At 38.2% G+C, this 14,376-nt stretch overlaps 2 protein-coding genes across 7 annotated transcripts in view; one reads left to right on the top strand and one right to left on the bottom strand.

Annotated features, from left to right (window-relative positions):
- The window catches only part of MTFR2 (mitochondrial fission regulator 2), a gene marked incomplete at its 3' end in the record, with an annotated part of 99,765 nt that overhangs the window by 12,004 nt on the left and 73,385 nt on the right, over positions 1-14,376 (bottom strand). The window lies entirely within an intron of this gene.
- The window catches only part of PDE7B (phosphodiesterase 7B), a gene marked incomplete at its 3' end in the record, with an annotated part of 635,832 nt that overhangs the window by 609,950 nt on the left and 11,506 nt on the right, over positions 1-14,376 (top strand). For all 3 annotated transcript variants that reach the window (XM_082405720.1, XM_082405722.1, XM_082405721.1), the window contains 2 exons: positions 8,065-8,156; positions 13,267-13,411. In XM_082405720.1, coding sequence (XP_082261846.1) covers positions 8,065-8,156; positions 13,267-13,411 — 237 coding nt within the window. The remainder of the gene's footprint in view (positions 1-8,064; positions 8,157-13,266; positions 13,412-14,376) is intronic.

The following is a 14,376-nucleotide window of genomic DNA, read 5'->3' as shown; positions in this document are numbered from 1 at the left end:
GGGACCCAGAGGGGAAAACTGAGAGACAGCAGCACACAGACCAGAAAGCATATCCCCGTACTGTCCGCTTAGTAGGTACTTGTGCTGATTATTGCATTATTACTTCCCTACATCAAGAGTACACCATGAAGACTGAGAAGCATCGTGGAAAATTCTTTATAATGATCTTCTTTTTTGTTTATCTTGCAATTGACAAATGCTATCTGATACATGTTATTTCTGGAGTCGTTTACCTGATCCTGGTCATCTGTGAGCGAATAGTGAGAGAGCCCATTGCTATAATAATTTAAAAATCTCTTTGACTTTTACCTGAGTCTAAGGATTTCACAGCAGAAGATTCCAAGTCTGGCTTTTATCAGCTATTGACCAAAAAATTAACAGGACTCTGTTACTTATACAGTTACTTAAACTTTTGCAGTTAGGGAACTTTGGGGTTTTGGAGGTTAATTACTTAGTATCCATTCAACAAATATTTAGTTATTTAAGTGGCACTGTGCCACATGCTGGTGCACAAAGATGAATAAGATATGCTCCTCGTTCTCAATGGCAGTCACGTATGGCAGCAGCTTCCAACCAGGCACGTGTGCCCACGGGGATACACGAAGACGTTCCCAGGAGTACGCAGGCATGAATAGTGCTAACAGAACTCACTTTCAGCTCCTTAAACTGACCTACCTGCAATGTGCTTGCAGGACAGTCAAGCCAGTTCTACTTTCCACTCCTCTTCACATTTACCCTGTTCCCACTGTACAAAAGAAAGACATGTCTCTTATCCATTCTGCGTATTGCATCTTGCTCCAATTTCACTAATATGGTATATTGCCCCAGTGTGAAAAAATGCCAAAGGAACAACTAAAAATATTCAAGGAAATCTCCTGTAACTGAGGTAATATAAGGCTCCCAGCCATCTCATGAATAAATGCATTGTCAGAACACTTTTTTCTTTTTATTTATTTATTTATTTATTTCTGGCTACTGTTCGTTGCGGTGTGCATTACGGTGGCTTCTCTTGTTGTGGAGCACGGGTTCTAGGCACGCGGGCTTCAGTAGTTGTGGCTCGCGGGCTCTAGAGCTCAGGCTCAGTAGTTGTGGCACACAGGCTTAGTTGCTCCGCGGCATGTGGGATCTTCCCGGACCAGGGCTTGAACCCGTGTCTCCTGCATTGGCAGGCAGATTCTTAACCACTGCGCCGCCAGGGAAGTCCCAAAACATTTTTATTCTTAAGCATAATGTTTTCCAAATTTGCAGTATACATGTATTTTCATCAATTAGTTACCAAGAGCAATTGCATTGTAAACCCAAGCTGGAAAAATATTTACTACTTAGAGCCTGATGTTAAGTAAATTTGTTAAATTAAAGATTCAATTTATATATCAATACTTATTTTTGTTTCAGAGAGATATGATAGGGTGATGATGAAAGAATTTCACACATGAAAATATATTACATTAAAATAAAATTCTATGGGGAAATAGAATGGAAATATAAGTTCTAGAGGGAAAAAATTCAATTTAAAATTTTTGACTTAAAGAATAAATTATTCATGTGTTTTCTTAAACATGTGATTAATAGGTATTAAATGCCATTGGTATTTTGATTCCCTTAGATACATTTAATGCATACAAGAGTTATATAATGATTTTATATTAAAACACCAATATTCACAAAAATGCAAGACATTACATCTTTTGTTACCATAGAAATTTGTGATTTTAGATATCAATTTTTTAAAGTATAGGGAGACCATAATTTTTCAAGACTATTTTAAGAGTAAATGAACAAAAACGTGTGAAAATTACTTATATGTAGGAGCAAGGCCAGTGAACAAAGTTGTTGTAAGGTGTTTTGGACAGTAGGATAGAAGCTTGGGTTGGGAATGGGGAGCTAGAAGAGGGAGCTGTCAGTTCTGTTTGGAGAACCAGGAAAGTCTTTCCTAGCAGATGGCAGTGTCTGATCTCAGAAATAAGAAGTGTGTGTTTGTGTGTGCGTGCCCTCGCGCAGATGCGCGTGAGCCCACGCGTGCGTTTCAGACTTTACTAAGGTGATTTCACCTCACTCTTTTTTAGAGTTATAAAATTCTTTATTATGATTCTTATGCAAAAACCAAGCATTATTCTAGATTAAGACATTGAAAAGGTCTTTTTATCAACTCTTTTGGGATGATATGGAAGATAATAAAGCAACTTTAAATAATGTGGTGTGTTAGTGACTTAAACAAGGGTAGAAGTTTGTTTCTATCCTTTATAAAAGAAGTTTGGATATTGGCAGTCCAGGGCAGGCGTGGTGGCTTCACAAAATTAAGAATGAGTGACCCAAGATCCTTTCAGTTCTTCAGTCTGCTATCACTGGGGTATGACACTTGTCCTCATTGCCCAGCTAGCTGCTGGAGCTCTAGCCATTCCTGCTGCCTTCCAGACAGTGAGAAGGAAGGAAGGGGTAAAGCAAAAGAAGCCTGTCCCAGATGAAACAGTTCCCTTTAAACAACTTTCCTTAAAATCCCACACAACATTTCTGCTTACATTTAATAGGTCAGAATTTAGCCTGATGATTCCACTTAGCTGTAAAGGAGGTTGGGAAATGTTATCTTTATTCTGGACAACGATGAGACTCCTCTAAACACTGAGCCATCCTAGCAGATCCAGAAATCAACCATCTCACCACCTCCACTTTCCTAGTCCAAGCCTTTATCAGCTTTTGCCTGGATAACTGCCCTCTCCCCCAACCTTCTACACCTATTTCTACCCTTATCCCCTACCAAAGTCTATTTTCAACATAGCAACCAAAGTGATCTTATTTACGGTTAAGTCATATAATTTCATTCCTCCCAAACTTCTGCAGTGGATCCTTATTTCTCTCAGAGTAAAAATCAGAATCCTTACAATGGCCGGAAGACCACACATGATCTGGTCTCGAATTACGTCTCTAACTCCTTGTACCTATACGTTCTCTTCCCTCGCTGCACATGGACCTCACAGCTGTTTGCTCCCCCTTGGGGGCCTTTACTTCAGCTGTTTTCTCTGGAACAGTCTTCCCTCATCAGCATGGTGAGCTCCCTCCTACCTTCAATTCTTCGCTCTAATCTCACCTCTTACCCTGACTACTTTACCTTCCCCATCCCACCCCTCCAAAGACTCTCAAATTCCCATTATTCTGCTCTACTTTTCCTTCTTTCCATGCATTTGCTATCTTCTGGATGCTATACTTTTTTTTCCAAAGTATTTCTTGTGCTTATTGTTTATTATCTCTCTCTCTCTATCCCTGCTACCTCTAGTTCTCTGTCTCTTTTGTTCACTGATATATTCCAAGCACATATTACAGTGCCTGGAACATAGTAAGTGTTCAATATGTTTGCCGAATGAAATCAAGTAATTTGTTCAGTTATATACTTAACAAATTAATAGAAAGCACTTTCTCTGTGCAAGGCACACAGTTGAGTGGATACAAAAGGAACGAGGCAGGGTTCCTGCTCACATACAGTTTATAATCTAGTAAGAAGAACAGGAAGTACATACACAACTGTCACACACATCAACGGGACTGAGAGCAACTGGCCTCAGGACTTGAGGAATGCCGAGAAAAAGAGCTATAGGACTCAGAGGAGAGCAAGTGCGCCTCTAACTGGACTCGTTCCAGGTGGCTTTGTGGATGGAGTGTTTGAATTGGACTTTGGAAGACAGGTTTTAGTTTGATAAGGAAACATAGAGGAGTTTGAGGAACATAAACTACCTTGAAAGGCATGAAAGTGGCAAAAGGAAAGGACATTTTCATGTATTAATAATTTAATAATGTCAATAATAAGTTATAGTTTTATTAATATGGTGTCATTTATTTGGACTATAAGACCTTTGTAGGAAAGGAAAGGTCAATGTATTCAATTATCTCAAACATATAGGAACGGAATGATATAGTTGGGACAATTTTTAGGGAGCACTGAATGCCGAGCTAAGGAGTTAAGCCTAATATATCTGATAGGACACCAAGGTAGAGTTTGGAGCAGGGCATGGGAGAAGGCAGATGGCACAATCCTACTGAAGTTAGGTGAGCTCCTTGAGGGCCGCAGTTTTGTCTTATTCACCTTTAGACCTCCAGTGCCTGCCATGGCACCTGGCCTATTAGGAGGTGTTCAAAAAATATTAGTTTATATTTCAACCAATGATTAGGGAGATGGTAAAAAATTTTGTCAAATAAACAAGTCACATTCTGGAAGTTGTAGGGAGGATGAATAGAAGGAAGGATAATTAAGGATAATAAAGCACTAAAATAGGGTCACTTCAGTGAAAGGAAGGGATGGGTATAAGAGACGTCATGATGGAAGAACCAACAGAACTCAGAGACTGTTCAGATGTGAGGGCCGAGAGTGGCTGAAGGATGAATCCTCCCCCAAGACAATCTAAATCTCCTCAACTCATAACACACTCAAACTACAAGATTTTTTGAAGTGACACCAAATTTGGAGGCATGTGCAAAGATTCCAGTGTGGATTTAGAAACTAACATCTAATTAAAACAATCAACCATTGACTTTTTTTTTTTTAATTTTTATTTATTATTTATTTATTATGTTTATTTTTGGCTGTGTTGGGTCTTCGCCTCTGTGCGAGGGCTCTCTCCAGTTGCGGCGAGTGGGGGCCACTCTGCATCGCGGTGCGCGGGCCTGTCACTATCGCGGCCTCTCTTGTTGCGGAGCACAGGCTCCAGACACTCAGGCTCAGTAGTTGTGGCTCACGGGCCCAGTCGCTCCGCGGCATGTGGGATCCTCCCAGACCAGGGCTCGAACCCGTGTCCCCTGCATTGGCAGGCAGATTCTCAACCACTGCGCCACCAGGGAAGCCCAACCATTGACTTTTAAAGCAGCAACTATAGATGATTTGGGGGAAAATTAAGTATAACTGTAGGCATTCATCAGTTTATAAACGTCAGGCTTCTGAATGCTTGGATGTGGGTGAACAGAGGTAATTCTTAGGAGACAGCAAGTGGAGGTGTGCAAAGCTTAGGTCTTGATGCCTGGCAGACCTGTGTTGAAGCCCTTTCTCAGTTACTGACTAGCTATGTGGCCTCTCAGAGAAACCTGGGGTTTCATTTGCTGTGAGTTAATGATTAAAACAGTAGACAGTTATGTGAGAATTCAATGAGATCATGTAAAGGGGCTGGCACACAGTGGGTGCTTCAGAAATGTTAATCCCCCCTCCCTAAACTGCTCTTCTTCTGCATCCAGTGGAGTACCCCTACCTCCAACACAATTGTGGCCAAAACATACTTTTATTTATAATGACAGCTCCGTGAAAGGTTGTGTTTGTAATATGTATGCTATTTTCTTTTATTCTGTGCCAGCTTCCAGGCCCCCTCCATTTCCTCCCATTTTCCTGGTGCTCATCTCCAAATATGGTTTCACCAGCAAATTTCCTAAGTATCTGTTTATTCTGTCTTCAGGAAGATTATTAATGAAGATGTTAAGTCAGGCTGGCATAAATAACAATGCTTAAGGCAATTCTCCAGACACTTTTGTTCCACTCAACAGGGATATGGCGTCATTTATCATTAGGTCTTGTTACAGTTTTCCGGGCCCTTGAAAAACTCACGTGAGGGCACTCATGTCACATCTACTTGAATTAGTCTTGCAAGTGAATGCTCATGAGTGACTGAATTAAATGTCACAGCAGGGATAGAACATCTGTTACATCACACTAACCTATCACTCTCTGCTCTCATAAATCTTTACAATCAAAACAAATTAGTCTAGTATGTTATTTCTCATAAACATTGTCTTTTGCTGTGTGTAGCTCATGCCCAAAAGGAGATAATAGACTGGTTGATAAAAGTAACAAAATCTCATCACAGGTTCAAACCTGGTCAAGTGGTGCGTAAGGAATAATGACTCCTTGGCAAAGAGAAATGAATGGCAATAGAGCAGCCTGTACAGAGAGTCGGAATAAGACTCCACCTCGTGAAACTCATTCTACAAAGTCCTGGGGAGAAATCATGACCTGGTTTTAGAACCAAGAATAGTTGCAGTTTTCTTGAACTTGTTTTTTCCTAATAGACCCTAGATTGTGCCAGTCCTGGGGGATTCTCTTTTCCCATTTGCTGAAAAAGTTGAGCATTACACGGATGGCACAGATATAGTGGCAAGAAGAGTGGGGTTGCATAATGATGGAGTAGTTTTCAGTCTCTGTCCTGGCTCCATCAGTCTCCATATTATTTTCCTTGCTTCTTTCCCCTCACTTTTTTTTAATTGTGGCAAAATACACATAATATAAAATTTACCATCTTAACCCTTTTTCAGTGTACAATTCAGTGGTACTAAGTACATTTGCACTGTTGTGCAGTCATCACCACAATCAAGCTCTAGAATTCATCTTGCAAAGCTGAAACTCTGTACCCACAAAACAATGTTGTGTTGGCCAAAATATTCATTCGGGTTTGTCCAGAAGATGGTGCGGAAAAACCCGAACGAACTTTTTGGCCAACCCAATAACTCCCTATTCCCTCAGCTCCCCTGGCAACTGCCATTGTTTCTGTCTCCATGAATCTGAATCTGACTACTCTAGGTACCTCATATAAGCAGAATCACACAATTGCCCCCTACTTTTTTCAACTGAAGTATAGTTGATATACAATACTGTATGTTACAGGTGTACACTATAGTGATTCACAGTTTTTAAAGGTTATACTCCAGTATAGCCAATTACAAAATATTGGCTATATTCCCTATGCTGTACAATATATCTTGTAGCTTATTTTAGACATAATAGTTTGTACCTCTTAATCCCTTTCCCTTACATTTCCCCTCCCCCCTTCCCTCTCCCCATTGGTAACCACTAGTTTATTCTCTACATCTGTGAGTCTGTTTCTTTTTCGTTTTATTCACCAGTTTGTTGTATTTTTTTTTTAGATTCCACATATAAGTGATATCTCTGTACTTGTCTTTCTCTGTCTTATTTCACTTCGCATAATACCCTCCAGGTCCATCCATGTTGCTGCAAATGGCACAATTTCATTATTTTCTGTGGCTGAGTAGTATTCCATTGTGTGTGTGTGTGTGTGTGTGTGTGTGTGTGTGTGTGTGTGTATATACACCACATATATATATGTATGTATATACACCACATCTTCTTTGTCCATTCATCTGTTGATGGAAACCTAGGTTGCTTCCATGCCTTGACAATTTAGCCTCACTTTTAATAAATGCTATCTTCCTGTATTTTTTGTAAGTTTATAACACCTCTTGAAACAAAATGGAGAATGAATAAATAAGAAAATAAAGGGAAAAGATTTCTTGGTGACTAGAATAGTTCTATTCTCTGTAAATGAAGTCAGTGGTAAGGCCATAATGTTTGCTAATATAGAACAAAACAAAATAGCTTGTAAGAAATACTCATTATTTAAATGGTTAGCTAATGTTCAGACAGGCAGCATACTTAAGGTCAAAGGAGAGACTGGATGTAGTAGAGGTTTCCACAAAGGAAGAAATATCAAGATAGTTGAACAAGGAAGCAACTGTAGATTCAAACCCAGACCTAATGGGCTAAGTGCCGATATACTGATCACAAAGATTATTGACAGTGGTTCTCAGACTTTAATGTCCACAATAATAAATCACCACAAAGCCACCAAAACAAGACTGCATTGACTGGGGCACATATCACACCAGAGGTTGTGAGGCCTGCCTCTGTTCTGTTAAGTAGTATGATTTTGGATTATATTATGCACATAGCCCTATGGTATCCATTACTACCTACTTTTACTGCCTCACTTTCTTTCTTCTACACTGTTACCTGAATGCACTTTCAAAACCAGACAGAGACAGGACTGCGGCTGCTAGAAATAGACCCGCATTCAGCCCTCTGGTGGAAGGTCAGCGGGGCCTTGACCCACACACACACTATTATTATAGCCTTGAGAATAGGCCTGTGGTTGTTTTATTTTGTATTTCTGCTCTGCCTCTATGTCATCAGGTACCAACTGGCCAGAGGGAAAATACTGGCCTCCACAGAGCTGTGTTCAGCGAGAGAGATCGGTATCTGGCTTCTCCCCCATTTATAGTTTTAATTTTCTTTCTTTCTAGAATATGTCTGTGCTGGAGAATCACCACTGGCGATCTACGATCGGCATGCTTCGAGAATCAAGACTTCTGGCTCACTTGCCAAAGGAAATGACGTAAGTGGCGTAGAGATGAAACATACCGATGTCCACACATTAGAGATAATACGCTTTCTCTTGGGCTTGAGACCGCCAGGGTTAATGGCAGGGAGCCAGCCCACTGTGCTTCCGGCCCGTGCTGCCTTGGTTGCCTATCAGAGGAGATGCGGTGTCAGTTACAGCAACCCAGAAACCAGAATCCCTCTGTGAACTCTGAAAGGGCCTGGAGAGTGTAGGACCTAACGTCAGGAAAAGAGATAATAAACAGCTCTCAGCTTTCACACTCTTCGGCATCAACGCTGTGCTTTGCCAAATTCCTGTCTTTTATGTTAGCAAAATTGTCCTCCTGTGTAGATCCAAATAATAAATATTTATCAAGAAGGAACACAGGAGTTCCCAAGCTAGATTGAAGCCTAGTTCAATAAAGCGTGTTTTGTTATTGCCAGCCTTAGCAAAAGGAGAAGTCAGGAATTCTTTTCTAAAATGTCTTTTGTTAAGTAACTGAATTGGCCCCAGCAATTTTTTTCACCAGGAATTTACCTATGTCTCTTGCATTTTAAACAGAAAAGGAAATACTAGTTTCCTGGTCCACTGTTCTTCAGCCCGGGTATTTAGGTCGAGTCCTACTAAATCCAAGACCATGGCCTCATTTCCACCTGGCCTCAGTTTAGCTGCTGTACCACATTGGCCTTAATTTAGCTGCTGCACTGTCTTCCAAGGTCACTGCTAATTCCTATCTGTTTAATTCAAATGCACAGAACCCAGGGTAGCTAGGAGGGAAAAAGTAAATAGATCCCTGTACTGTCTTTCTGAAGGGCACACAACTTAAGGTCAAGGACCACATGGTGTCTCTCGGTACAGCAGGCATGATGCTTTGCGCTCGTGGGTTTACCCCTGGCACGCTGATTCCATCTCATGCTGTTTCCTAGCACCCGGAGGAAAGTGGAATTTGTGGAAGGAACTTCAATTCTGATAACATTTTACCCCCGAAACCAAATAAAACCAATCCTCACACATGGAATAAAAACTCGTGCCTTTTACTAAAACAATACATTGCAAAGATCGAAAGAATTAAGTGCAAAAAGAACTAAAAACTAGAGCAAAAAATCAAGTAAGAAGGAGGAGAAAGGAAGAGGTGAATGGTAAGGAAGCCAAAGAAAGAGAGAAGAAGAAGGGAAGGAAGGCGAAGGAGACAGGAAGGAATAAAACGACAGGAAAAAGGGAGGAAGAACCTGGGACCAGACTTGTCCCTGTAACGCCCTCCTTGATCCTGCTCGTTGCTCAATTAATATTCATTTCCTAAGATACTTCTACTCATCCCTATGGATTCCAAATAAAAATACTATATTTTTATATGTTTTTGTGGAACATAGTGTTATAAATTGCTTTTGCTAGAAGAAAAACTGTTATGCAATAATATATGTGAAAGGACTTTATAATGAAATTTACAGTCATCCTACTCATAGTGAGTATCCTATCCTCATGTAAATGCCTTCAAATCATTTTTCTGATTCTGAAAGACAGGTTAACCGTACACACTAAGGAAAAAATCAGAAAAGTATTAGTTTGCACCATATGAAGTTGCTGTTTCTGAGAGCCCAGAACAGTAGAATAATGGCAGTTTCATATGATTCAACCTAATATGAAGAAGAAAAATGAGATTACTGGTAATCCAGCAGTTCAGGAATAGTAAATGTTAACCTGGCTGGTTTGTTTCCTTTTAGTCTTTTTTTCAGTACAACTATATTTTAAAGAAATGGGGAAGTTATCTCATACAGTGTATGTCCTGCTATTTTTCACTTACTGTAAAGGTCTTTTTCCATATCATTAAACCTGCTACTAAAATAAAGTATTGCATTTCATTGCATCAAATTGTATTGACTATTGCCTATTGTTGGGAATTTAGATGATTTCCAAATTAATTGCATTACAAATAATGCTTAACAAGCATCCTTAAACATGTATTTTTATCCCAAACTACGATATTCTATTTTCTCAGAAACTGTTTGTGGTTAGGAGTTATTGATCAGAAAGAAAGGTGTGAATTTTTAAGGTTCTTGTTGTATACTATCAAATTGCTTTTCCAAAAAGCTGTATCTACCTGTATTCCCATTGGTAGATTATGAGAAAATCTACCAATGTACCACCACCAAAATTGAGTTTTATCTCTATTACCTTTTTAAAATATTTGCAGATTTGACAGAAAGAGAGAGAAAGAAAGAAAGAGAAGGAGAGAGAGAGAGAGAGATTCATTGATAACAAATGAGACTAAAAATTTTTCATGTATTTACTGGCCACTGTTATTTCTTTAGAGAACAAAATTTTGTGTTTGATCTTTTATTTTCTTATGAGTATTATTATTCATTTGTAAGAAGTTTTTGTATTTTAACTGCAGTAACCATTTGTTATATGTTGTAAATATTATTTGAAGCTTTTAGTTTGCCTTTTAACCTGGTTCATGAAACATTTCACCTAACTAAAATAGTTATGTTTCCTGGTTATAAATTTAATAAATATTCATATTTTTAAAGAATTCATACAATATTGAAAATTATTTTTTAAGTGAAAATCATTCATAATTCCCCTAGATGTCTTTCCAAATTCTTCTCTATGACCATAGAGATCATGTCTTACATACTTTGTATCCTGTTTTTTAACATAACAATAAAACATGGTATTTTTCCATGTCAATAAATATAGCTATACATCATCATATGAAATAATTGCATAGTATGCTTGTAACGTGGTTCATTTAACCAATCTCCTATTTATGAATTCTTCTGATATTTTTCTCCCTAGAATGTTTCATTATTTTAAACAATAGGATAAACATTCTTATAACATATATCTTTACTAACTGTACCTTTACTAACATGTTCATAGTAAATTTGTAGATGAACTGTTGGTCAAATTATTTATATTTATTGCTTTTAACACTAATTCCTAAATTACCCTTCAGGAACACTGCACCAATTTACACTCTGACTAACAGAGAATAAGAAGGAAGATTTCCCCATATCGTCAACAGCATTAAGTATCACAATCATTAATTAATTCGTCATATTATTTAGCAGTTACTTTTAATCCTTGCCAATAAAAGTGTGGGAAATAGTGTCACATAGCTGTTTTAATATTTTTTGTTATACTAAGAATATTTAATATCTTTTCATATTTTGGGAACATTTTAAATTTCTTTTGTGAATTGCCTATTTTCTGAGATTATTTCTAATGTCCAGAAGTAGATTAAAGATGTGTATGTGGCTTAAAAACAAATGTTAATGATGAAACTATAAAGCTTTTAGAATATAATGTAGGGGAATATTTTCATCAGAGGTAGGAAGGATTTCTTAAATAGGAGAAAAATATTAACCTAAATAAAAATATTTATAGGTTAAGCTATATTAAAAATTAAGACTTCCTTTCATCAAAAGACATCATAAAGAAAACAGAAAGACCAGCCACAGAGTGAGAGAAGATATTTGCAACACATAAGTGACAAAAGACCATTATTGAAAATATATTAAAAACTCTAAGAAGCAATAAGCAAAACAGAAACCACCCTATAGAATAGTAGGTAACGACTAGAATAGAAACTTCACCAAAAAAATAGAAATGACCAATAAACACATGAAAATATGTCCAATCTCATTAGTTATCAAGGAAATTCATACTAAAATTATAATGAGTTGCGTGACATTGGCAAATGGGCAAAAAAAATGTAAAGTGTAAGACTATAAAGCAATGAGAACCTCATCTATTACTGTTTGGAGTGTAAATTTATACAACTGTTTTGGAAATAATCAGCAATATCTAAGAAATTGAAGATGAACATCTCTGTCATCCAATAATTTTATTCCTGGATATAGTCCCTAGAGAAACTTTGCACATGTGCAACTGGAGGTACATAAGGGTGTTTACTGTGTCATTTTTTCCATAGTAGTCAAAAGCTAGAAACTACTCAAGTGACCATCAAAAGTAGAACAGATAAATACATTGAAGTATAGTCCTACAATGGGATACAATATAATCAAGAAAATGGATGAACGACAGCTCACACATCAACTTAGGTGACTTTCAAAAATATGTTAGGCTAAAGAAGCAAGTCACAAACTGATACTTATCACACAACTTAAAGTGCAAAAGCAGTTAAAGTTAAACCATATTATTTAAACATGCATACACAGGTGGTAAAATTGTTATAAGTAGCAAGGAAATTATTAAAACAAAGGTCAAGAGAGTGGTTACTTCAGGGGTTGAGGGGAGGTGGGGTTGGATGAGAGACACAATGAGGACCTTCTGGGGTACTGGCAGGCAACGATCTTGACCTGGATGGTGATTGTAAGATGTTTATTTGATATTTATTCATTAAATTGTATATGTGTACTCTATGCTCTCTACTTAAGTATACTTCACCTTTAAAGGTGAATTTTAAAAATAGGTACGGATATTCCTCCCGTTGATTACTTTCCATATGTGAGGAAAAGTTCTGATTTGTTTTATTTTTCCAAAATATCCCATTTTCCATATACCATTTGTTGACCAATATATTGCTTGACCACTGCTTTTTAATGGTGCCTTAATCAACTGTGATTCTTTTTTAAGTTCCAGTATCTCTTTCCAACCTATCAGTTTTGTTCCCTTGATGGGTCTTTCCATTCCATAGAATCAATCGCTATTATTGTCTTCATTACTGTTACTATTATCATGCCCATTTCTCTCCCCATGCAAATCTTAAAGTTTGAGTTGGTTTGAACTCTATAAAAAGCACAATTCAAATGCCTGTGATTCTGTGAGTCTTTCTGTGTCCTCCTTAAAGCATACATTTCTCGTTGGCTTTCGATCTTCCCACCCATAGGAACCATGGGAATGTATAAACTGCCACAACTCTCTTCACCCACGGTTTCAATCTCTCTCTCCAGTCCTTGGCATACATCCCATCCAAGGACAGAAATGATGGTGGGTGAAAGAATCACTCTCGGGCTGCCAGGACTGGGATTCTGTGTAATAAACAGAATCAGAGGCAGAAATGAGAGTACAAGCCACCTGATGATGACAGAATCAATCAATCACCCTCCTCAAAGGGATTTGCTTTGTGTGTGTGTTTTCTCTTTCATTCTTGTGGATGCAGACAGGATATTGAACAGCAGCTGGGCTCCTTGATCTTGGCAACAGACATCAACAGACAGAATGAATTTTTGACCAGATTGAAAACTCACCTCCACAATAAAGACTTAAGACTGGAGGATGTACACGACAGGCACTTTATGCTTCAGGTAAACAACAACAACAAAAAGAAGTCATTATCCTCACTGGGTAAAACACTTAAGGACACCATCCATCATTTTAATGCATCTGAGAAGAAATATCTCCCATGGTGTAAGCTAGAGCGGTGATCTACTTTATTAAAAACTTTGAGACACATGAAATTTTTAAGTGGTTTCCAAGCAAGTAAAATCTGGGTTTCACGTCAGTAAGTTGATAATATCTCATTTTTCCTTGTTTGGTAACTGCTTCACCACAACGTAGCCCTGCTGTGTAGTTGCATGCAATAAGAATCTACCACATTTTGTGGCTTGATATAAAGTTGATCACTATCATACCTGTGCAATGTAGAAAACTGTTTCTTTAATACAAAAGTATATTATGTTAACTATAGTACTAACAAAAATTGAAAAATGAGTATCCTTCCTTTACCTAAAGCCTATTTAATTAAACCCTGCTTTACTTCCTTTTACTACCTTAACTCATATTTTCATCTGAGGCTCAGACGTGTTTACCTAGTCTTACCATTTTTAGGCACCAATAAATAAATGATTTTAAGTTTAATTGAATGAATTGAATCATATCTAGCCCAACCCTTTCTGCTTCCTTCCATGGCAAAAAGCCTTTTGTGAAGTAAGAAAGAACAAGATGAGAAGTGGACCTTGGAAGCAGAAGTCTGACCTGGTATCCAAACCAGAGCCTTTTGCTTGATCTTCCATTTTCTCTCATTTTCCTTCTTTCCTTTTGGCACAAAAGACTGAATGGGTGAATCCTGGATGCATCTAGATAGGCCAGCTTTAACCACGGACATGGACCTGCACGTGGGAGACTGAACCATACCGTTTTTTCCCTTCCATGCCTTCAGGCTGCCTTTGGAAGCTGTCCAACTGCTCCATCCTTTTAAGGAAATACCCTCCTCCCAGCTGTAAAACTGTATCTCCCTCCTTCTTTCTTCCCAAACTAGTCTTCTCATCCC

This window comes from Balaenoptera borealis, assembly GCF_965194805.1.
Source record: "Balaenoptera borealis genome assembly, chromosome: 9".
In the NCBI taxonomy this organism is placed as follows: domain Eukaryota; kingdom Metazoa; phylum Chordata; class Mammalia; order Artiodactyla; family Balaenopteridae; genus Balaenoptera; species Balaenoptera borealis.
The sequence above is the reverse complement of the archived record's forward strand: the minus strand, read 5'-3'. Positions and strand labels throughout refer to the sequence as shown.